Below are 26,064 nucleotides of genomic sequence, written 5' to 3' on the forward strand. Positions count from 1 at the left end.
AATGTTTTTATAATAAATAAAATTTAAAAGCATTTACTGAGTGTCAAGTAGGACCAGGCACTGGGCTACTTGGGTGGTATAATGGTTAGTAAAAGTGGATCTCACCCTTCCCAAAAGGTAGATAAAGATAAGTAGTGGGACTTCCCTGGTGGTCCAGTGGTTAAGAAGCTGTCTTGAGGGTGTCCCTGGTGGCGCAGTGGTTAAGAATCCGCCTGCCAATGCAGGGGACACGGGTTCGAGCCCTGGTCCAGGAGGATCCCACATGCCGCGGAGCAACTAAGCCTGTGCGCCACAACTACTGAGCCTGTGCTCTAGAGCCCGCAAGCCACAACTACTGAGCCCATGTGCCACAACTACTGAAGCCCACGTGCCTAGAGCCCATGCTCCACAACAAGAGAAGACACCACAATGAGAAGCCCGCGCACCGCAACGAAGACCCAACACAGCCAAAAATAAATAAATTAATTTAAAAAAAATCTGTCTTGCAATGCAGGGGATGCCAGTTCGATCCCTGGTCAGGGAACTAAGATCCCACATGCCACAGAGCAACTAAGCCCTCGTGCTGCAAATACTGAGCCCACGTGCCACAACTACAGAGCCCATTCCCTCTGGAGCCCGCAAGCCACAACTAGAGAGCCCGTGCACCACAACTAGTGAGCCCACACGCTCTGGAGCTCCCGAGCCACAACTAGAAAGAAGCCCGTGCACCACAACGAACAGCCCGAGCACTGCAATGAAAGATCCCGTGTGCCGCAACTAAGACCCAATGCAGCCAATAAATAAATAAATAAATATTTTTTTTAAAAAACAATGGATAAGTAGTAAGCGGAAAAGAGGGGCTATAAGTAAGTCATCACTCCTTTCTGGGCTCCTGTTTCCTCATGGATGAAATGAGAGCTGGACTAGAAGCTTGTTGATAGAAAGTCTCTGAGGATCCTGGGTGCTGAGGAGTGTATCCCCTTTATCAGCTCACAGCTTCAAGAATTCATCATGCACAATGAGCACACAAGCCCTAGAGTCAGTCCTGGTGCCATCAATCACCCCAAGTGGGCCTAAGGTAAAGCCCAACTGAGTCTGTTTCTTCTCAGTAAAATAGAGACGGTAACTTCTCCCTCCCAGGATTACTGGGGCATGTAAATGAGATAACACATGTAAAGTGTCCGGGACAGGCCTGGCACACAGTAAATCCTCAACACATGGAAGAGCCCTCCCTTTGATTCCAAAGGCATTTCCTGAGCAGCATGGCTGGGCCAGGCCTGTGGTAGGTAGGGGCTGGAAGACACAGGAATTCCACTCTGAATGGCCAAGCAGTGGCCCCCAGTCAGGCGTAGAGACAGCCTCATAATTCCAGGCAGAGTGATGTCATTGCTAAAAAGAGACAGCAGCCACGTGCACAAATGCAGACCTCCGTGCAGTGCAGACCCTGGGATGACACAGATGTCCCAGTCAAGAGGCCCACTCTAGGCTTGGCCAGAGGCCCTTACAGGGGGAAAGGCAACATACAAAGAGATTGACCTCCATTCACACTGCAGTGCAGCCCTCCTTGCCTTTTCCTTAAACTAATTTAGACTCAAATGTTCCCACAAACCCAACAGAGTTTGCAGTGGATTCAGAAGTCAGCTTTGGGAAGCCTGAGCTCGTGGCACATCCCAAGGTACGTGTGTAGGTGCACAATGGCTAAGAGTGTAAAGCTGCATGACCTTCGGCAAGTCAGGGCATTTCTTCAAGCCTCCAAGTCCCCAGCTGTAAAATGGACATGATAACAGTACTCACCTCATAGGTTTGTGGTGAAAGTGAGATAACAACTGTAAAGCCAGCAGCCAAGTACCCGGCACTTAACGAGCAGATCAAATAAAGATTAGTCATTGTTAGAAAAAAAACAAAAAACAGATTCCATTTTGAAAGTGAGGGAAGTGGGATTCAGAGAGGTGAGAAGTCTTGCCCATAGTCACACTGATAGTTTGTGGAGCCAGGATTTGAACTCAGGTCAGAGACATGAAAGGCTCAAGACATCATAAACTCGCTCTGCTCCAAAATCTTCAGCAGGTTCCCTGATGTCCACTAAAGGGAACCTATCCTTGCCATGGAGGGAGGAACCAGCAAAGGCTTGAGGCCAGAAGGACCTCGGGCAAGTTCCCTAATCCTGGGTTCCTTGATCTGGGATCCCTGAGTAGGCCTGAAGAGGTCTCTGAATTCCTCCACATGGTCTGCTAAAAGTTTGTGTCTAATGGAGATTCTCAAAGGAGCCTATGGCCTCAAAAGTAACAAACGACTGACTTGACCTCACTTCCCATGTTTTCTTATCACCCAATGGAGATACAGTACCCACCTGGAAAGGCTCTGAGGGGATCAAATGAGATAGTTTATGAGAAGCACCTGAAACATCCCAAGCTTTCACTTAATGTTGGTTTCCTTCCCTTCCTCCCTCCCCAGCTTATTTCCATCAGTCGGCAAATATTATTGAGTATCTACTATTCCAGGTGCTAGGGGTAAAGTGGTGACCAAGACAGATATTGCCCCTGTTTTCATGGAGCTCACATTCTAGTGGAGGGAAACACATAAAATTAATAATTTCAGATACTAGTAAGTGCTATGTAGAAAATACACAGGAAAATGTGACACAGGCTGATCAGGTGGGGATGTCATCTGAGAAGGAAACATCTGAATGACAAGAAGGAGCCACTTACGCCAAGATTTAGAAGAAAAGCATCTGAGCAGAGGGAGCAAGAAAGGCAAAGACTTGCTGGAAACATCTTTGGCCAAGAGCCCCTCACTTCCAGTCCCACCACAAACTGGATCCCCTTGAACAAGTCACATAACTTCTGAGGCTCAACTGCCACATCTACAAAATGGGAATGAAAATACCTTACCTGCCACAATGTGAGAGGACACAACCAAAGGGGTGTTAAGGTCTGGGATCCTCCCCAAATCTCACAAATAGGCACATGATACACGTCATTTGGCACCCATCTTGGAAGAGGAGAACCTGCACAGAGAACCCTGGGTCATGATTTTTTAATTTCATGCTGCCCTAGAAATAGCTTCCTTTGTTCCTTGTTAGCCCGGTGGACTTTTTCTGGCACCTGGGGCCTATTATAGTAACTGCTGCTTCAGACTCTCCCTTAGGTACAAAAGCAGACAAAAGAGGGACATCATGAAATCACAGTTGTGGCAATAAACAGACCACCTATCCCTTCCTTCCCACCAACAAGATTGGAAAGCTCAGTCTGTCCTGTAGGTAATGTACATACTTTATTATTTTTTAAATATTTATGTATTTATTTATTTTGGCTGCACTGGATCTTAGTTGCAGCACATGGGATCTTCGTTGTGGCATGTGGGCTTCTTAGTTGAGGCATGCATGCAGGAGGATCTAGTTCCCCAACCAGGGATCCAGCCTGGTTCGCCTGCATTGGGAGCAAGCAGTCTTACCCACTGGACCACCAGGGAAGTCCCACATACTTTATTTAAGGAGTTGGAAACATCCTGTACCCTGGATTGGGCCGCTGATTTATAATCAGTCGGAGTTCTCTCTCCTAAATATCTCTTTAATCTGTCCCCTTCTCTCCATCTTCTCGGCCCCGCCTCATCATCTCACACCTTAACTACCTCTGAGATCTCCCTCTGGCCTTGGTCTCCCCACTTACAAACTATTTGCCATGCTGTAACCAGAACCTAACACACCATGTTTCCCTCTTCCTTAATATCCTTAGACAACTCATTGGACAAATGCTAAACTTCTTAACCTAGCATCCAAGGCTCCCTCCCCAAGACTGAGCTCCTAAAAGCCTGCTCCAACCCCCAGACCCTCCTCAGTATCTACACCAAACTCCTCATTGTCTCTAAAACAAGACTAGCCACATTCAGAATTATTTGCCTTTGCTGTTTCTGCTCCTGCTACTTGGTACACTAGCCCCTTTCCTGCCTCTAACCTCCACCCCTACTTCCTTCACTGTTTACACACGCTTACCTGTCCTTCAAGACCCCAAAAGCCTTCCGTACTTCCCCAGAAAAACACTGTTTACCTGTCTACCTTTTTAATCAGAGGTGAAAGCCGGGGCTCTGTCTTATTCATGGTTAATTCCCCAGAGCCCAGACTGATAAATTCAGTTTAATTAAAATTCATATCAGGTGCTTCAGACTGAGAAGAATCCTATCACAATCCAGAAAGAAGGCACAGTTAAAGAACTGGGGAGCTGCCAAGGGGTGAGATGGAGGTAGGGATAAAAAAACCTGCATTAAAAAAAAAAAAAACTGCACCAGATCCTGATGCGAGTGATATTGGACATTTTGTGAAACACTGGATCACCCTCAAACGTTCCTAACTTTAAAACTGCTGGAAAAATGAAATTACTTTCCTTTTGCCATTAAGGCTTTTCCTGCAGCTGTCCCAGGGTTGGAGAAATCAGGTGTTCTTTTCTGGGACCCAGCTGGGTTCCAACACTGGTTCAGCCTTTAACGTGTTATGGGACCCTGCGCTGGGCTCTGTCTCTGTCTCTGGGCCTCTATTACCACACCCACTACCACCAACTGTGTGTCCCCAAGGTAGTGACTGTCCCATTCTGAGTATCAGTTTCCCCATCTTGCGTCGGAAGTCAGCAGTTGCGACGCCCTACGAGCTTTAGCTTTTCAAACCCGTAGCTCCCGGCGGCCCCAACACGACTCCTCCCTTTCTTCCCAAAGTGCTGTTCCAAAGCTGTCCTCACACGGACCGCCCCTTCCCAGCCACCGTCCAGCTCCGCTGCTCTTTAAGCCCTGCCTGGGGTGGGGTGGGGGGGCGGATTGTGTGTGTGGGGGGTGGTGGTGGGAGGGGACGCGCAAGCGCGTTGGATCACATCGAGGCCCCGCCCCCTGAAGCTCCGGTGAAGGCGCGAGGGGGCCTGAGTACAGAGAGCGGCAGGACGACGAACGAGTAGGTTGGGGCACGGCAACGGCGGCCGGCAAGGGTCACGTTTCTTCGGGAGGAAGGCCATGAGGGAGGGGTCTGTCAGCGATTGGAGCCCCGGAGACCAGGAGATGTCGCAGCTCATACCCATGGCAGGGACCTAGAAGCTGGTGTCCAGTGAGGGGGTGGGGTTGGTGCTTCTCGATTGCAGATTTCCTAGATCTCCTGACTCCAGATTGTGCTGGTGTCGGGCGCTCGGTGCCGGTGAGACTAGAGCCGGAGTTTGTTTTTTTTTAAACAACAAAAGTGGAAGCGATTAGAACCAAACTTTGCCTCTGGTGGGAGCGAGCGGGCCGTGAGGTGGGGCAGGCCTGGGCAGGAGACCGTGTTGTTGCCCCGGGCCTCACGCAGGCATTGGCCTCGCGCTTGGCTTTTAAGTCCGACCGGGGTTTTCTTGTGGGCGTGTTAAGGCTTTTGGTGATCTGGCTCCAGTATGTCATTAATTCATCATTCTTTCATTTAACATTCATTGAATACTGTAGTAGGCGCTGGAGCTAGAGAAGTGATCAAGACACACTATTCCCAATGATACAGGGGAAATTAATGGGTCGTAGAAAAAAGCCCTGGGCGGGGAACAGGGACGGCTTCTGAAACTAAGTCGTGAGCGGTGGGGATTGTCCCAAAGAGAGACGACAGCAAATGCCAAGGCCTGGAAGCGGGAGACTAGCCGGTGTGTCCTGAAGATACATCACTCCGAATCTGTTTCGTGCCTAGGGAAGAGATGGTGGTAGTCGGAACCACGCCTCCTAACGGTGAAGGTGGAGAGAAATTAAGGAATTTAGAGTATTGTATACTGAGATAGAATCCACAGGATTTGGGGAGAATGGGGTGTAGGAAAGACGTATGTACAAGGCTTGGGTGCCTGGGTCGGGTTCATCAAGAGTAGGAGCAGATTTATGGGGAGACAGCAATACATTCTATTCTGGTTCTATGGAGACGCTCAGTAAGCAGTTGGATATTCTCCGTTGAAGGTCAGGAAAAGCACTGCAGTGAAGTTATAGATTCGAGTGTCATCAGCAAAACAGAAATAAAGCCACAAGAAGGATTGAGACTGTAGAATGAGAAAAACAAAGGGCCCAATTAGCACTTCTCATAGCAATTATTTTTGTCTTATCTTTCTCTGCGTCCTCAGTCAGGGTCCTGGCATTAGATGCCAATCAGTAAAAACCCAACAGCAGGTGGAGATAATAGAATCCCAGAGTTGTGAAGAGATGGGGGCCAATGGAGGGTTCCATTGCTCTAATGTCAGAGTCACAGCTTCTAGTCTTGGCTCTGCCACCAGGCTGCTGGTTGACCTCTGACAAGTCTTCTACCTGTAAAGTAGGTACAGCCAAAAAAGAAGCTCCCATGTATAGAGCTTCAAACACTGCTAAGGAACTACACACAGGTTTTTTTTTTTTTCATTTAATCCACATGGTGACCTTATTTATAAAGGAAGTAATTATTATGGATTCAAACCCAGGTCTGACTGACCTCAGAGCTTTGTTCTCTACTATGACTGCCCTTATCTATGTCTCACCTGACAGGGTTGTTGTCAGGACCCTCTTGAAATCACATGCTCATTCTTTCAAAACATTGTGCTGAGGCCGACAGACTATCATTATTGGTCTAGCACCAGTTCTGTCATGGGGAGTGGGGGATGGAGCTGAATGTGATGGAGGTTACTTGTCATTCTCCAGCTCTCTTCCTGGGACCACTGAGCTGGGCAGCCATGTTCTAATGACTGGTGTTTCCAGATTTTTATCCAGATTTTCTTACACCCCTGGGGCCTACTGCAAAATCAGTGAGTGTCAAAGTGTGAGTTGGTTCACCCTGTGTGTCTCTGGCAGCCAGTTGGACTCCTCCTATTACATTGGGCACTTGGGTTTCAATTATTTCTATCCTGCTAATATGATTTCTCAAGAATATTTTCTGTCTTTTGGTTCTATGATGATAGATGTCCATACAAGGAATGTAATCATTTCCTGCTAGTGAGTTTGCCTCTGGTTAGTATGAGGGAGGAGTTCACCTTATTTGCATTTAATAGTATTCCACAAAGAGCTCCTTTCCCCCACTCCCACATAATTTATTTGAAACCTGCCGACATGGGTTGTTGGAGCTAGAAGGGAAATTAATAATATATTGCAGCAGTTCCCGTCCCAGGAAAATTTATTAAAAATACAGAGCTTCAGCCCTTCCCTCCCCTCAGACCTCTTGAATCAGAATCTCTAGTAGGGCCCAGGAATCTGTATTCTTTTCCAAGCTCTCCAGAATATTCAGCCGGTTTGGAAACCATGGTCTACCCCAGACCCCTTGTTTCACAGGTAGAGAACCTGCAGCTCTGGGAGGAGAAAGAACTTGCCACAATCACATATGTTATTAGTGCCTCTTTCTCCAATGGAAAGCATTGGGCTGGGAGTCCAGAGACCCGAGTTCAAGTCCAGGTTTTACTAGTCATTACCTTGGGCAAGTCATTTCATCTCTCTGAGCCTCCGCTTCCTTACTGTGAGAATAAGGTCATCATTGGATTAGGACTCAAAAGAAGGAGTGTCAGTGGAAATGCTTTGTCAAGCTTTCCATTTTGTGCTCATGGAAATTGTTAAGAACTGCCAGCCAGTGTTCGCTCCCCCGTACCACACTGCCAGTTGTGGGGCCCCAGGCCATCTGTCAGCCCTTCTCTCTCCTTCTGTTGCAGGTCGGGATGGCCACCGGCTGGGGGAGCCTCTTGCAGGATGAACAGCAGCTGGAGGAGCTAGCAAGGCAGGCTGTGGACCGGGCCCTGGCGGAGGGAGTGTTGCTGAGGACCTCACAAGAGCCCAGCTCCTCGGATGTAAGCCCCTGACCCCTCCTCACAGCACTGACCACGCTGCTTGGGTCCTACTAGGCCCCTGCCAGGCTGGAGGCAGCTCCTTTGGATTATCTTTTTTTTCAATAACTAAAATTGATCTCTAGAAGTATGTAAAGTTAAACAGCACCATGCTAGAGTAATCAAATTTAAGTCTGGGGCTTGACGTGTGACTTAGGCAAGTTACATAGCCTCTCTCAGCTACAGTTTCTTCAAATATAAAAAGGAATAATAATGGGGACTACCTCATGGAGTTGGTAAGAGAATTAGAAGGTAATTCATGTGAAGCACCTTGCCCAGTAAACTGTTATTTTTTAAGGGCCCCTAGTCACCCTGCCTTCCCTGTAATTAGTTTGTGGTATATCCTTCCAGGTCTTTCTCTGTGCATTTACATACATATATATGTATATAAAGAAATGTAGTTGACCCTTGAACAGTGCTGTGGTTAGGAGTGCCAGCCTTCTGCGCAGTTGAAAATCTGCATATAACTTATAGTCGGCCCTCCATATGTGCAGTTCCTCTGTATCAGAGGTTCAGCTTCCACGGATTCAACCAACCTCAGATTGCGTAGTACTGTAGTATCCACGATTGAAAAACATCTGCGTATAAGTGGACTCGTGCAGTTCAAACCCATGTTGTTCAAGGGTCAACTGTATATAGTTTTTAAAAGACAAATTGGATGATATATATTATGCTGTGATATATTTTTGTTTTCTTTTCATTTAACAATCTGTCTTGAACTCTTTCCAACTCCCTCCATAAAGGTCAGCTTCATTCTGATGCATAGGATTCCAAGTGTGAATGGATCACAGTTTAGCTTTCCTCTACTGATGGCTATTCTGGTAATTTCTAACGTTTTATGACTACAAATAGCCCTACAGGGAACGTCCACGTACATGCCTGTTTGGGCACCTGTATGTTTCTCTAGGGTTGATACATAAAAGTAGAACTGCTTAGTCTAAACCACATCTTTAAAAAATCTCATCCTTTAAAAAAGAAAAACTTTTAATTTGGTGACTAAGTAAGACATTTTCAAGCTTCAAAATTCAAAGGGTATAAGAGTTTACAGTTTAACCCTCCCTTCCACATTCCCTAGCCACTCAGTTCTCCCTCCCTGAAGGCAACCGTGTTTTAGTATTCTTGTTTATTCTTTAGTTAGTTTACTCATAACAAGAAAATACGTATATATTCCTTTTCCCCATTTTTTACACAAAGAAGCATATTAGACAAGCTCTTCTAGCCTTAACATATACCTTATGATTATCCACATTAGTAACTAAGCCACATACTTTTTTTAAAACCAATTTCTAGATTTATTTATTTATGGCTGCTTTGGGTCTTCGTTGCTGCACGCAGGCTTTCTCTAGTTGCTGTGACTGGGGGCTACTCTTCGTTGTGGCACGCGGGCTTCTCATTATGGTGGCTTCTCTTGTTGCGGAGCATGGGCTCTAGGCGCGTGGGCTTCAGTAGTTGTGATACACAGGCTCGGTAGTTGTGGCTTGCGGGCTCTAGAGCACAGGCCCGGTAGTTGTAGTGCACGGGCTTAGTTGCTCTGCGGCATGTGGGATGTGGGATCCTCCCGGACCAGGGGTCGAACCCGTGTCCCCTGCATTGGCAGGTGGATTCTTAACCACTGCGCCACCAGGGAAGTCCCAAGCCACATACTTTTTTTACCAAGCCACATACTCTTTTGTCTCTGTGTGCCCAGAACCTAGTTAAGGGCCTGATAGAGAGTCCAAATTCAATTAACTTTACTGAGGCCCAAGTGAATGAGAATGGCTGTCACCTAAGGTAGGCTGATACTATAAAAAGTCTGCCTCTGGCTTTGGGAATATAATTGCATGGTTTGTGAACTTCAGATTTTGTGAACTTCTTGTGTGAACCCATGATGAAGTACCTTCCACTCCGAGATTTTATTTCTTCTGTTAATCAGTAGGTATTGTGTGCAGGTCCAACAGCTGGTCCTTCTGGAAGTCAATGGAGCCTAGAAAAGGCACAGTCCTCAGTGAGATTTCCAGTCCAGAGAAAAAAGACAGGAAATGTGTGTATGTGTATGTATGTGTGGGGGATTTCATTCCAAATCTTTACCAGGTGCCTGTTCTATGCCCGGCCATTCTAGGCACTGAAGACACAGGTGAGTCAGCCAGAGGCTCTGACCTCTGGAGCTCATGGTCTAGTTGGAGAATGTACCACAAGACAAAATTAAATAATATCAGTTCTGGAGACTTCCATGGTGGTCCACTGGTTAAGACTTCACCTTCCAATGTAGGGGGTACGGGTTCGATCCCTGGTCGGGGAGCTAAGATACCATATGCCTCATGGCCAAAAAAACAAAACATAAAACAGAAGCAATATTGTAACAAATTCAATAAAGACTTTAAAAATGGTCCACATCAGGGGCTTCCCTGGTGGCTCAGCGGTTGAGAGTCCGCCTGCCGATGCAGGGGACACGGGTTCGTGTTCCGGTCCAGGAGGATCCCACATGCCGCGGAGCGGCTGGGCCCGTGAGCCATGGCCGCTGAGCCTGCGCATCCGGAGCCTGTGCTCCACGGCGGGAGGGGCCACAGCAGTGAGAGGCCCACGTACCGAAAAAAAAAAAAAGGTCCACATCAAAAAAAGTCTTTAAAAAAATAATAATGTCAGTTCTATGACTGAGTATTTACTACCCGCCAGGCACTATTCTAAACATTTTGGAATCTCTAACTCATTTAATCCTCACCACAGCAGAGATGAGGAAACCAAGGCCCAGAGAAGTTAAGTAACTTCCCAGAGGTCATTTAAATGGTGGTATAATTGGCAGAGCCAGAATTCAAATCCAAGGAGCTTGCCTCCTGAGTCCATGCTCTGAAATTACATTTTTTACTGCCTCTCCTAGGATACTGTATAGGACACCTGGAAGAAGGATCAATTCATTAGTAGTATTTGAACTATATCTTAAAAGACAAATCACAGAAAGGAACAGCATAGCAGAGGCCCCAAAGAAGGAAAAGGCAAAACATGTTCAAGAGAATGCAGCTGAATGCAGGGGACATAAGTGGATATAGTGGGAAAGAGTCAGGCCAAAGTCAGACAGCCAAGAGGCTTTGGGTACTGGGCAAAAGAAGAGTGTGAACTTTATCCTGTAGATCAGGCCTACAGACCAGCCACGTGCAGATTAAATAGTTGGCTTCTGCAGTGTTTAGAGAGTTAATTTATTTTTTAAAATACATGACCAGGGTACAAAATTCAAAAGGATATTCAGTGTAGAATAAGTCCTTCCTCCAGTAATGGTTTTCCCTCCCCAGAGGCAAGCATTATTAACAGGTTTTTCACCAGATTGTCTTTAAAAAGTCAGAGCCAACATTTTTTTTTATTGAAGTACAGTTGACTTACAATATTGTGTTAGTTTCAGGTGTACAGCATAGTGTTTCAGTATTTTTGCAGATTATACTCCATTATAGGTTATTACAATGGAATGGGTATAATTACCTCTGCTATGCAGTATATTCTTGTTGCTTATCTATTTTATATATAGTAGTTTGTTTCTGTTAATCCCATACCCCTAATTTGTCCCTCCCCACTTTGGTAACCACATATAGAAACCCCTTTGTTTTCTACATCTGTGAATCTGTTTTGCATATACATTCATTTGTATTATTTTTTAGAGTCTATAAATAAGTGACATTATACAGTATGCTGATATCATACTGACTTATTTCACTAAGCATAATATCTCCACTTTGTTGCAAATGGCAGAATTTCATCCGTTTTATTGCTGAGTAGTATTCCATTGAATATATATACCATGTCTTCTTTATCCATTCATCTGTTGATAGATACTTAGGTTACTTCCATATCTTGGCTAGTATAAATAGTGTTGCTGTGAACATTAAGGTGTATGTTTCTGAATTAGTGTTTTCATTTTCTTCGGATATATAGCCAGGAATGGAATTGCTGGATCATATGGTAGTTCTGTTTTCAGTTATTTGAATAACCTCCATACTGTTTTCTATACTGGCTGAAACAATTTACATTCCCACCAACACTGTATGAGGGTTCCCTTTTCTCCATATCCTCTCCAACATTTGTTATTTGTAGTCTTTTTGATGATAGCCATTCTGACAGGTGTGAAGTGATATCTCATTGTAGTTTTGATTTGCACTTCTCTAATTAGTGATCTTGAGCATCGTTTCATGTGCCTGTTAGCCATCTGTATGTCTTCTTTGAAGAAATGTCTATTCAGGTTTTCTGCCCATTTTTTGATTGGGTTGTTTGTTTTTTTGATATTGAGTTATATGAGCTGTTTGTATATTTTGGATATTAACCCCATGTTAGTCGCATCGTTTGCAAATATCTTCTACCATTCCGTAGGTTGTCTTTTCATTTTGTGTTACATCAAAGAGTGTTCCATCTGTGTTCTCTTCTAGGAATTTTATGGTTTCAGGTCTTACATTTAGGTTTTTAAACCATTTTGAGTTTATTTTTGAATATGGTATGAGGGAATGTTCTAATCTCATTGTTTTACATTTGGCTGTCCAGTTTTCCCAGCACCACTTATTGAAGAGACCGTTTTTTCTTCATTGCATATTCCTGCTTCCTTTGTGGTAGATTAATTGACCATAGGTGCATGGGTTTATTTCTGGCTCTGTATTCTGTTCCATTGATCTATGTGTCTGTTTTTGTAACAATACCACGCTGTTCTGATTACTCTAGCTTTGTAGTATAGTCTGAAGTCTGAGAGGGTTATACCTCCAGCTTTGTTCTTTTTTCTCAGGATTGCTTTGCAATTCAGGGTCTTTTATGGTTCCATATAAATTTTAGGATTATTTGTTCTAGTTCTGTGAAAAATGTCATGGGTGTTTGGATAGGGATTGCATTAAGTGTGTAGGTTGCTTTGGGTAGTATGGCCATTTTAACAATATTAATTCTTCCAATCTAAGAGGATGGGCTATCTTTCCATTTCTTTGAATCATCTTCAGTTCCCTCCATCAATGTTTTTATAGTTTTTAGAGTATAAGTCTTTTACCTTTTTGGTTAAATTTATTGCTAGGGATTTTATTTTTTTGAGATTTTAAACAGGATTATTTTTTACTTTCTCTTTCTGATATTTCATTATTATTATGTAGAAATGCAACAGATTTCTGTATATTAATCTTGTATCCTGCTATCTTGCTGAATTCATTTATTAGTTCTAATAGTTTTGGGGTGGAGACTTTAGGGTTCTCCATATAACGTATCATGTCATCTGCAAATAGTGATAGTTTTACCTCTTCACTTCCAATTTGGATACCTTTTATTTCTTTTTCTTGTCTGATTGCTGTGGGTAGGACTTCCAATACTAGGTTAAATAGAAACAGTGAGAGTGGGCATACTTGTTCCTGAATTTAGCAAGAAGGGTTTCAGCTTTTCATTGTTGAGTATTACGTTGGCTGTAGGTCTGTCATAAATGGCCTTTATTATGTTGAGGTGTGTTCCCTGTATACCCACTTTGATGAGTTTTTATCATGGATGGATGTTAAATTTTGTGAAATGTGTTTTTTGTGTCTATTGAGATGGTCATGTGATTTTTATCCTTCCTTTTGTTAATGTAGTGTATCACATTGATTGATCTGTGAATGTAGAACCATCCTTGTGACCCTGGAATAAATCCAGCTTGATCATGGGGTATGATCCTTTTTATGTATTGTTGGATCCAGTTTGATAATATTTTGTTGAGAATTTTTGCATCTATATTCATCAAAGATATTGGCCTGTAATTTTCTTTATTTGTAGTGTCTTTGTCTGGTTTTGGTATCAGTGTAATGGTGACCTTGTAGAATGAATTTGGGAGTCCTCCAGTCTCTTCAATTTTTTGGAATAGTTTGAGAAAGATAGGTATTTGTTCTTCTTTGTATGTTTGGTGGAAGTTCCCTGTGAAGCCATCCAGTCCTGGACTTCTGTTTGCTTGGAGTATTTTTATTACAAATTCAATTTCACTTCTAGTGGTTGCTCTGTTCAAGTTGTTTCTTCTTGTTTCAGTCTTGGCAGGCTGTATATTTCAAGAAATTTGTCTGTTTCTTCTATGTTGTCCAATTTGTTGGCATATGACTGTTCATAGTATTCTCTTATGATTTTTTATATCTCTGTGGTATCAGTTGTTATTTCTCCTCTTTCATTTCTTATTTTGTTTATTCAACATTTTTTAAAATCATGAAATTAAAAAAAAAACTCTAACTACCCAGCTTACCTTGAAAAATCAGGTCATTTGGCAATCCTGGCTCACTTTCCTTCATGGCAGCAATTGGCTAGAGTGGAGTTATGACTGCCCCCTTTAGATAAGGTGGGGTTCTTACTTCTGTCACTCTCTGTTGTATTGTTTTCCTGGCTGTGAAGATGAGTGTTTATTGCCATGCATGTGCTATAGTTTTTCTTATAATAGAAGAATATGACTCTATGTCTGTGTGTCTATTGAAAGTGAAAAGACTGTGTTTCAGCCTTTAGCCTATGGACAGCAGAAAACAGCGCTATACTATTGATCCCAAATCCAAGTGGGCATAATGAGTCACGTGGACAGAGGCAGAAGAAGTCTTAACAGAAAAACTCTCTGGGAGTTTTTCATGCCACATGAGATTTGTTGGAGGAGTCAGAGTTCTGAGCTTTAAAACCAAGGAAATACCCCTGCAGTTTTCACACATGCATTCAGTGTATTAAGTCACCCCTTACGTATGTGCAGTATTTCCTACTCTAACTCCTAAAGGCTTCAAGCTAAAAAAAACCTTACTCTCACAAACACCCTTCCTTAATTTTGTCTTAAATTGATGCTGAGGATGGCAATTTAGGAATTATTTTGAAAATTTTAATTGGACTTACATTAATTACCTGACATTTCTACTTTTAGAAATTTATGAACCTTCTCACACACAAAATACCTAGAATGTATATTCTAGGATGTTCATGGAAACATCAAGTTGTAATGGAGGAAACAAAGGAAACCACCTTGATGTTCATAATAGAAAGCTAGATTCAATAAATTATGTTATATACAAAGAATGGAATACTATACCACCATTAAAAAGAATGAGAGAGACCTTCAATATGGTGGAGGAGTAAAACATGCAGATCACCTCCCTCCCCACAAATACATCAGAAATACATCTACATGTGGAACAACTCCCACAAAACACCTACTGAACAGTGGCAGAAGACCTCAGACTTCCCAAAAGATATACATATTTTTTTCCTTTTTCTCTTTTTGTGAGTGTGTATGCTTCTTTGTGTGATTTTGTCTGTATAGCTTTGCTTTTACCATTTGTCCTAGGGTTCTGTCTGTCCGTTTTTGTTTTTCATTTTTTTTTCTTAGTGTAGTTTTTAGCGCTTGTTATCATTGGTGGATTTGTTTTTTGATTTAGTTGCTCTCTTCTTCCTTTTTTTTCTTTTTTTGAAATTTTTTAAATTTTTAATATATTTTTTTATTTTAATAACTTTATTTCATTTTATTTTATTTTATTTTCTCTATCTTTTTTCTCCATTTTCTTCTGAGCCATGTGGCTGACAGGGTCTTGGTGCGCCGACCAGGTGTCAGGCCTGTGCCTCTGAGATGGGAGAGCCGAGTTCAGGACATTGGTCCACCAGAGACCTCCTGGCTCCATGTAATATCAAACGGCGAAGGCTCTCCCAGAGTTCTCCATCTCAATGCTAAGACCCAGCTCCACTCAATGAACAACAAGCTACAGTGCTGGACACCCTATGCCAAACAACTAGCAAGACAGGAACACAACCCCACCCATTAACAGAGAGGCTGCCTAAAATCATAGTAAGGTCACAGACACCCCAAAACACACCACCGGACGTGGTCCTGACCATCAGAAAGACAAGATCAAGCCTCGTCCACCAGAACACAGGCACCAGTCCCCTCCACCAGGAAGCCTACACAACCCATTGAACCAACCTTAGCCACTGGGAGCAGACACCAAAAACAACGGGAAGTATGAACCTGCAGCCTGCGAAAAGGAGACCCCAAACACAGTAAATTAAGCAAAATGAGAAGACAGAGAAACACACAGAAGATGAAGGAGCAATATAAAAACCCACCAGACCAAACAAATGAAGAGGAAATAGGCAGTCTACCTGAAAAAGAATCCAGAGTAATGATAGTAAAGATGATCCAAAATCTTGGAAATAGAATGGAGAAAATACAAGAAACGTTTAACAAGGACCTAGAAGAACTAAAGAGCAAACAAACAATGATGAACAACACAATAAATGAAATTAAAAATTCTCTAGAAGGAGTCAATACCAGAATAACTGAGGCAGAAGAATGGATAAGTGACCTGGAAGATAAAATAGTGGAAAGGGACTTCCCTGGTGGTGCAGTGGTTGGGAATCCACCTGCCAATGTGGGGGACACGGGTTCAAGCCCTGGTCTGGGAGGATCCCACATGCTGTGGAGCAGCTGGGCCCATGCGCCACTACTACTGAGCCCGTGCACCACAAAAGAGAGTAGCCCCTGCTCGCCACAACTGGAGAGAGCCTGCGCGAAGCAATGAAGCCCCAACGCAGCCAAAAATAAATAAATAAATAAATTTATTTTTTAAAAAAATAGTGGAAATAAGTACGACAGAGCAGAATAAAGAAAAAAGAATGGAAAGAATTGAGGACAGTCTCAGAGACCTCTGGGACAACATTAAACACACTAACATTCAAATTATAGGGGTCACAGAAGAGGAAGAGAAAAAGAAAGGGACTGATAAAATATTTGAACAGATTATAGTTGAAAACTTCCCTAATATGGGAAAGGAAATAGTCAATCAAGTCTGGGAAGCCCAGAGAGTCCCATACAGGATAAATCCAAGGAGAAACATGCCAAGAAACATATTAATGAAACTATCAAAAATTAAATACAAAGAAAAAATATTAAAAGCAGCAAGGGAAAAACAACAAATAACATACAAGGGAATCTCCATAAGGTTAACAGCTGATCTTTCAGCAGAAACTCTGCAAACCAGAGGGAGTGGCAGGACATATTTAAAGTGATGAAAGAGAAAAACCTACAACTAAGATTACTCTACCCAGCAAGGATCTCATTCAGATTCAGTGAAGAAATTAAAACTTTACAGACAAGCAAAAGCTAAGAAAATTCAGCACCACCAAACCAGCTTTACAACAAATGCTAAAGGAACTTCTCTAGGAAACACAAGAGAAGGAAAAGACCTACAATAACAAACCCAAAACAATTAAGAAAATGGTAATGGGAACATACATATCAATAATTACCTTACATGTAAATGGATTAAATGCTCCAACCAAAAGACACAGACTGGCTGAATGGATACAAAAACAAGACCCATATATATACTGTCTACAAGAGACCCACTTCAGACCTAGGGACACATACAGACTGAAAGTGAGGGGATAGAAAGAGATATTCCATGCAAATGGAAATCAAAAGAAAGCTGCAGTAGTGATTCTCATATCAGACAAAATAGACTTTAAAATAAAGATGATTACAAGAGACAAAGAAGGACACTACATAATGATCAAGGGGTCAATCCAAGAAGAAGACATAACAATTATAAATATTTATGCACCCAACATAGGAGCACCTCAATACATAAGGCAAATGCTAACAGCCATAAAAGGGGAAATCAACAGTACCACAATCATAGTAGGGGACTTTAACACCCCACTTTCACCAATGGACAGATCATCCAAAATGAAAATAAATAAGGAAACACAAGCTTTAAGTGATACATTAAACAAGATGGACTTAATTGATATTTATAGGACATTCCATCCAAAAACAACAGAATACACTTTCTTCTCAAGTGCTCATGGGAAATCCTCCAGGATAGATCATATCTTGGGTCACAAATCAAGCCTTGGTAAATTTAAGAAAATTGAAATCATATCAAGTATCTTTTCCGACCACAGCACTATGAGACTAGATATCAATTACAGGAAAAAAATCTGTAAAAAATACAAAAACATGGAGGCTAAACAACACACTACTAAATAACCAAGAGATCACTGAAGAAATCAAAGAAGAAATCAAAAAATACCTAGAAACGAATGACAATGAAAGCATGACGACCCAAAAACCTATGGAATGAAGCAAAAGCAGTTCTAAGAGGGAAGTTTATAGCAATACAATCCTACCTCAAGGAATAAGAAACATCTCAAGTAAACAACCTAACCTTACACCTAAAGCAATTAGAGAAAGAAGAACAAAAAGCCCCCAAAGTTAGCAGAAGGAAAGAAATCATAAAGATCAGATCAGAAATAAATGAAATAGAAACAAAGAAAACAATAGCAAAGGTCAATAAAACTAAAAGCTGGTTCTTTGAGAAGATAAACAAAATTGATAAGCCATTAGCCAGACTCATCAAGAAAAAAAGGGAGAAGACTCAAATCAATAGAATTAGAAATGAAAAAGGAGAAGTAACAACTGACACTGCAGAAATACAAAGGATCATGAGAGATTACTACAAGCAACTATATGCCAATAAAATGGACAACCACGAAGAAATGGACAAATTCTTAGAAAAACACAACCTTCTGAGACTGAACCAGGAAGAAATAGAAAAATATAAACAGACCAATTGCAAGCACTGAAATTGAGACAGTGATTAAAAATCTTCCAAACAACAAAAGCCCAGGACCGGATGGCTTCACAGGCGAATTCTATCAAACATTTAGAGAAGATCTAACACCTATCCTTCTCAAACTCTTCCAAAATATAGCAGAGGGAGGAACACTCCCAAACTCATTCTACGATGTCACCATCACCCTGATACCAAAACCAGACAAAGATACTACAAAAAAAGAAAATTACAGACCAATATTTCTGATGAATATAGATGCAAAAATCCTCAACAAAATACTAGCAAACAGAATCCAAAAATACATTAAAAGGATCATACACCATGATCAAGTGAGATTTATCCCAGGGATGCAAGGATTCTTCAATATATGCAAATCAATCAATGTGATACACCATATTAACGAATTGAAGAATAAAAACCATATGATCATCTCAACAGATACAGAAAAAGCTTTTGGCAAAATTCAACACCACTTATTGTAAAAAAAACTCTCCAGAAAGTGGGCATAGAGGGAACCTACCTCAATATAATGGAGGCCATATACGGCAAACCCACAGCAAACATCATTCTCAATGGTGGAAAACTGAAAACATTTCCTCTAAGATCGGGAACAACAGAAGGATGCCCACTCTCAGCACTATTATTCAACATGGTTTTGGAAGTCCTAGCCACAGCAGTCAGAGAAGAAAAAGAAATAAAAGAAATCCAAATCAGAAAAGAGGATGTAAAGATGTCACTGTTTGCAGATGACATGCTACTATGCATAGAGAATCCTAAAGACTCCACCAGAAAACTGCTAGAGCTAATCAATGAATTTGGTAAAGTAGGAGGATACAAAATTAATGCACAGAAATCTCTTGCATTCCTATACACTAATGATGAAAAATCTGAAAGAGAAATTAAGGAAACACTCCCATTTACCATTGCAACACAAAGAATAAAATACCTAGGAATAAACCTACCTAAGAAGACAAAAGACCTGTATGCAGAAAACTATAAGACACTGATGAAAGAAATTAAAGATGATACAAACAGATGGAGAGATATACCATGTTCTTGGATTGGAAGAGTCAACATTGTGGAAATGACTATACTACCTAAAGCAATCTACTGATTCAGTGCAATCCCTGTCAAACTACCAATGGCATTTTTCACAGAACTAGAACAAAAAATTTCACAATTTGTATGGAAACACAAAAGACCCTGAATAACCAAAGCAATTTTGAGAAAGAAAAATGGAGCTGGAGGAATCAGGCTCCCGGACTTCAGACTACTACAAAGCTACAGTAATCAAGACAATATGGTACTGGCACAAAAACAGAAATATAGATCAATGGAAGAGGATAGAAAGGCCGGAGATAAACCCACACACATATGGTCGCCGTATTTTTGATAAAATATACAAAATGAATATACAGTGGAGAAAAGACAGCCTCTTCAATAAGTGGTGCTGGGAAAACTGGACAGCTACATGTAAAAGAATGAAATTAGAACACTTCCTAACACCACACATAAAAATAAACTCAAAATGGATTGAAGACCTAAATATAAGGCAAGACAGTATAAAACTCTCAGAGGAAAACATAGGCAGAACACTCTATGACATAAATCACAGCAAGATCCTTTTTGACCCACCTCCTAGAGAAATGGAAATAAAGACAAAAATAAACATATGGGACCTAATGAAAATTAAAAGCTTTTGCACTGCAAAGGAGAACATAAATAAGATGAAAAGACAAACCTCAGAATGGGAGAAAATATTTGCAAATGAAGCAACTGACAAAGGATAAATCTCCAAGATTTACAAGCAGCTCATGCAGCTCAATATCAAAAAAACAAACAACCCAATCCAAAAATGGGCAGAAGACCTAAATAGACATTTCTCCAATGAAGATATACAGATTGCCAACAAACACATGAAAGGATGCTCAACATCACTAACCGTTAGAGAAATGCAAATCAAAACTACAATGAGGTATCACCTTGTACCTGTCAGAATGTTCATCATCAAAAAATCTACAGACAATAAATGCTGGACAGGGTGTGGAGAAAAGGGAACCCTCTTGCACTGTTGGTGGGAATGTAAATCGATACAGCCACTATGGAGAACAGTATGGAGGTTCCTTAAAAAACTAAAAATAGAGCTACCATATGACCCAGAAATCCCACTACTGGGCATATACCCTGAGAAAACGATAATTCAAAAAGCAACCTAAGTGTCCATCAACAGATGAATGGATAAAGAAGATGTGGCACATATATACAATGGAATATTACTGAGCCATAAAAAGAAACGAAATTGAGTTATTTGTAGTGAGGTGGATGGACCTAGAGTCTGTCATACAGAGTGAAGTAAGTCAAAAAGAGAAAAACAAATACCATATGCTAACACATATATATGTAATCTAAAAAAAAAAAAAAGGTTCTGAAGAACCTAGGGGCAGGACGGGAATAAAGACACAGACGTAGAGAATGGATTTGAGGACACAGGGAGTGGGAAGGGTAAGCTGGGACGAAGTGAGAGAGTGGCATGGACATATATACACTACCAAATGTAAAATAGATAGCTAGTGGGAAGCAGCCGCATATCACAGGGAGATCAGCTTGGTGCTTTGTGTCCACGTAGAGGGGTGGGACAGGGAGGGTGGGAGGGAGACGCAAGAAGGAGGAGATGTGGGGATATATGTATATGTATAGCTGATTCACGTTGTTATAAAGCAGAAACTAACACACCATTGTAAAGCAATTATACTCCAATAAAGATGTTAAAAAAATAAAATAAAAAGAATGTGAGTGCTCTATTTGAATGTATTCGGAAATGTCTCTGAAATATTTATAAAGCTAAGGACAGAACAATGTATGTATTATATGCTTGTGTGTGTGTAAAAAGAGAAAATACGTATGTATACGTATACATTAGTCTAGAAGGATATGTGAGACACTAGTATACCATTTGCCTCTGGGGAGGAGAACTGGGTCATTGGGGCTAGGGTGGGAGTGAGATGTACTTTTCACTATGCATCCTTGTGTCTTTTTTGACTTTATATCATGTGTTTGTATTATCCATTCAAATTAATAATTTTTAAAAAAATAAATATATAAATGCCAAGTTCTAACACCCTTAACTCATACTATTATAATGACAAGCATATTAACTCAGAGGTTAGACTCAGGAATGCTTCATAATATAAGCACAAAGTCATAATATAAGTCACAAAGTCATCTTACCTTCTGTTACCCAAGTTCTAGTTCATTTGTTGTTAGAAATCTCAGAATGCATTATCCCCTTCTAAAAATAGTATTCTAGATGGTATTTGGGTTTCCTGGCTCTGCCAAAGAGAACTCAGAGAACTCAGAGAACTCATTCAGAGAACTCAGAATGCAGCTGAACTCCAGGCCTGGCAACCTGGGTCACCATCTCCAATGCTGGGGGGAAACCACTCCTGGCTCCTTCTCTGGAGACCAGAGTCCACTTCTGCTGCAGCCCTACCTGCAGGACTCTCCCTCTCCCCCAACCAGAAGGCAAGGGGACTGGGCTTGGATATGAACTGGCTTAGAGTATGTGTGTGTGTGTGCATGTGCGTGTGTGTGTATGGTGGTTGTTGTTTAGTAACATTCATGGTTCAAATCCCAGTGTCACCTATTAGCTTTATATAATTTTGGAGACGTTACTTAACCTCTCTGAGACTTAGTTCCCTTATTTATTTATTAGGTACAGATAATAATAGTATCTTTCTCATAGGGTTAAATGATGAATCCACGTAAAGTATTTAAAACAGTGCTGAGCACACAGTCAGTGCTCAATAATTTTTTGGTTTATTTGTCTTCTAGACTTTGTAATATTTTATCTCTTTACATTAAAAAGAAAAAAAATGATCAGAAGCAAAATGGCCAAAAACAAAGTCTGCAAGTTCTCTTTATACCCATTCCTCGTCCTGTTCTCCTCCCTCCCTTCCCAGAGGTAACCACTATTCTGTAGTTTGTGTGTCCTCAATAAATGTAGGGCACCCTTTCCATGGGGTTATGTTTGCAGGAAGACAACCCATTCACAGGTGTTCTACCCGTGCGCACTCTTTCCTCAATCAGGTGGTGAGCTACGCCCCATTCACACTCTTCCCCTCACTGGTCCCGAGTGCCTTGCTGGAGCAGGCCTATGCTGTACAAATGGACTTCAACCTGCTGGTGGATGCTGTCAGCCAGAACGCTGCCTTTCTGGAGCAAACTCTCTCCAGGTACAGGGCAGTGGGGCTTCGGGGGCTGTGAGGTGCTAGAACCAAGAGATTGGAAGACTGGGGAGTCATGAGCTATTACTCAGGCAGGTGACTTGGTGGGGTGGGGGACAGGTACTCCCCAGGAGAAATAAACATTTGTAGAATAGAAGTTAGGAGACCTGGCTTCTAACCCTGGCTCTACCACTTATTTATATGGCCTCAAGCAAGTTCCTTTCTTTCTCTGGGCCTCAATTTCTTCATCTGTAAAATGGGAGGTTGGCCTAAATCTAAGGTCCCTTCCAACACTGACATTCTGTGATTCTCTGACCCTTGACCCCACTGCTTTGAAGACTGAAATTTACATTTGTAATTAGGGAGAGTCAACCTAGTTTGAGAGAAAACAGAGGGCAGGAGGGGTTATGGGTTTAAAGTCAGATTTCCTACTTCTCTTAAGCAGTGACCCTTTCTTGTCACTTCAGGCCTCTTATCTCTGGGTGGGACGGGGTGCAGACTGGGCCACACCCAGTTCACGAGGATACAGAACCCCTGAAATGACTCACTCTATCCCCCCTCTCTGTCTCTTCTCCCTTGATCTTTTTTCCCCTTGAGGCCCTGGGGCAAGGGAAATTTCTTTATTTTAGAATTAAGTTAGAATTAAATATATATGTGTGTGTGTGTGTGTGTGTGTGTGTGTGTGTGTGTGTGTGTGATTGCATGTCTCATTAATTTTTCAAAATCTTTTTTTAAAAAAAAATTTATTTATTTCGCTGCACTGGGTCTTCGTTGCGGCATGCGGGATCCAGTTCCCCAACCAGAGATCAAACCCGGGCCCCCTGCATTGGGAGCTCGGAATCTCAACCGCTGGCCCACCAGTGAAGTCCCCACAAAATCTTTTAAAAATGTGCACATTGGTGTGAGGGTGAAAACAAGAAGGGTTCATAATGGTAAGAAGTTTGGAAACCTTGACTTGGAGCTAAAAACCCACTGAGTCCTGAATGTACAAACCTTTCCACCACCTTTTCTTCAGATCTTTCTCGGGATGGGCCCAGCTTTTGTACCTGTGATTCTAGATTGTGGGAAAGATGAGCAGCCTGATTTACGACCTTTATCCTAAAGCTGCAGTTATGTGTAAGACCTTCCCTGCAGCCCATCTCTGCAACCCCTGTCTTCCCTATTACCTTCTCCTCTGAAATACACACAAACCCTAGCTTGTAAGGGTGAAAAGGCCCAGGGTCACATGAGCTAGAATAGCAGCCTAGGAGAGTCCCAGCTTAGGGACTCTCCTCTTCACCAAGGGCTGCGGAACCCCATGAGAGCTGACTGGGGAGAGAGGAACTTCAGGGCAGGCCTGAGCTACATGGGCTCAGTGGGGTCCCTGTAACAAGGTTAGCCTGAGAGTTAGGCTTGAGCAGGCATGCAGAGACCACCCTGAATCTTGAGAGGCAACAAGTTAGTTACCTGTGGGTGTTTCTTCCTAAGGCTCCAGAAAACCATACTGGCTGGGTCCTACCTCATGCCACATGTCACAGTAGCACACTGGGCCATGATGATGAGCTAGCAGAGACATGGTCCCCATCCTCATGTGGTTTATAGTCAAATAGGAGAGACAATACTAGTCATCACACAAATAAAATGGAAAATTACAACTGCAATCAGTGCTATAGAGGAGAGGTCCACAGTGCTATGAGAGTGCACACCAGGGGGATCTGACCCAGGTAGGGAAGGCTTCCTTGAGGAAATCACATCATATAAGGACTGGTTGAAGAAAAAAATTAGGATATTTAGCTTGAGTCAGAAAAACCTTTTGGGGCACAGGGCATAACTGCTGTCTTCTAATCTCTGAGTGCTGCCATGGAAGAGGTGGAAAAGACTTGTCCTGGGAGGTCCCAGAACATAGGGGAAGCTACGGAGAGTTAATGTTAGGTCAACTAGAAAGCTTACCAACTACACAATGGTCATATCGTATGCCAGTTTTGAATTCTTCTTGGGAGCACACACTATGTTCAATTCTGTACATGTAATATCTCATTTACTCTTCACTACAACTCTCTGTTATAAATATAATTATATTCCTCTTCATTTTACAGATGAGCAAACTGAAGCATAGAGGAGATATGATTGAGGTTGCCCAATAGTGAGTGGTAGAGCTGGGATTTGAACCCAAGCCATCTGGCTCTAAAGCTGGGTTCTAAACCACTGTTCTCTACAGGGTTGGTGTGGATGTTCAATTTTGAGCCAGTAGACCCAGAGAGGATTCAGGAGACAATGGAAATCCTTGACCTTTAATGTTTGATGTAGCCTAGAAAATACTCTCTTTCCTCTTTCAGCACCATCAAAAGGGACAACTTTACTGCTCATCTCTTTGACATCCACAAGCAAGTCCTGAAAGAGGGCATTGCCCAGGTAACCATTCCCCACTTCACCCCAGTCTGGGACCTGCCCCTCCCATGTCGTTCTCTTTTTTTTTTTTAACCAGAAGAATTTGGCCTAGTCCCTGAGCTCATGGGAATCTGCCTCTCATTGGTCCCCACTGGGTTTATACATTAGTGTCCAATCCTGGAATGTCCCAAAGAATGATTCCACTGGGTTTGGGAGTGTTAGCTGGCACCTTTGCGTAGAGTTCATGGTACCTGTCTGCTCTGTGGCTAGGCCCTCAGAGTCAGCCCCTGGGCAAATGTCCTCAGCCTTCAGTTTTCCCCACAGACGGTGTTCCTGGGCCTGAATCGCTCAGACTACATGTTCCAGCGCAACGCAGATGGCTCTGCAGCCCTGAAACAGATTGAAATCAACACCATCTCTGCCAGCTTTGGGGGCCTAGCCTCCCGGACGCCTGCTGTGCATCGGTGGGTCCCTTGGGCAATCCTGGGCACACTAGTGAGGTGTCAGCCTGATGAGCCTACAATCATAGGTGGGGGCAGGGATCTCCAATGCTGACTGTGCCTTCCTGGGCCTTGGGTCATGTGTTTCCACCTCGTAGCAGTTTCCACTTGTAATTAAGTCTTGGTGTGTCAGAAAAAGAAGGAACCTCAGGGTTCATCTGGTCCTGCCCCTTCATTGTACAAGTTAGTATTCCAGGCAGAAGGAACAGTATCTGTGAGGGTCCTGAGGTAAGAAAGAAGCCTGAAAGGAGGTCAGAATCCAAGGCAGAGAGGGAACAGGGGCTTCCCTTCTGAGCGCTGGACCCTAGCAACAACCACTTCTAGTCAGTAGTGATGCTCCAGGTTGCTGTGATTCCAGATGGTCTGTAGCTGGATTCCAGACAGTACCTGGGGCTCAGGTAAAGGGGTTTCAGTTCATTGGGAGGCTTGTGTGGAGTGGAAACACAGGGTCTCAGGGCTCCTCTGGGCATGTACACCAGGGGCCAGGCTTAGGGCAGCCCAACACATTCCAGCCTGAGGTGGATCCTACAAGAGCATGATGGTAGGATGCTTTTTAGTGCTCAGCTGACTCTCAAAGTGATGTTCCTATAATTGTCTATGAGTCACAGGCAGAAGGGTCTTCCAGGTCCATCCAGTTACTAAGTAG

General features: G+C 42.5%; 1 protein-coding gene across 5 annotated transcripts in view; it reads left to right on the plus strand.

Annotated features, from left to right (window-relative positions):
* The first annotated feature begins 4,857 nt into the window (after positions 1 to 4,857).
* GSS (glutathione synthetase) overlaps positions 4,858 to 26,064 on the plus strand; it is a 36,310-nt gene continuing 15,103 nt past the window's right edge. For 3 of the 5 annotated variants that reach the window (XM_060030932.1, XM_060030927.1, XM_060030930.1), the window contains exons 1-5: positions 4,858 to 4,912; positions 7,620 to 7,754; positions 22,415 to 22,560; positions 24,867 to 24,942; positions 25,243 to 25,382. In XM_060030932.1, the coding sequence (XP_059886915.1) occupies positions 7,626 to 7,754; positions 22,415 to 22,560; positions 24,867 to 24,942; positions 25,243 to 25,382 (491 nt within the window). In that variant the 5' untranslated portion in view covers positions 4,858 to 4,912; positions 7,620 to 7,625. Of the gene's footprint in view, positions 4,913 to 5,048; positions 5,150 to 6,709; positions 6,729 to 7,619; positions 7,755 to 22,414; positions 22,561 to 24,866; positions 24,943 to 25,242; positions 25,383 to 26,064 lie in introns of those variants that run through there. The other 2 variants (XM_060030928.2, XM_060030929.1) reach the window with 2 other exon arrangements.

Source organism: Delphinus delphis, chromosome 15 (genome assembly GCF_949987515.2).
Source record: "Delphinus delphis chromosome 15, mDelDel1.2, whole genome shotgun sequence".
Classification (NCBI taxonomy): Eukaryota; Metazoa; Chordata; class Mammalia; order Artiodactyla; family Delphinidae; genus Delphinus; species Delphinus delphis.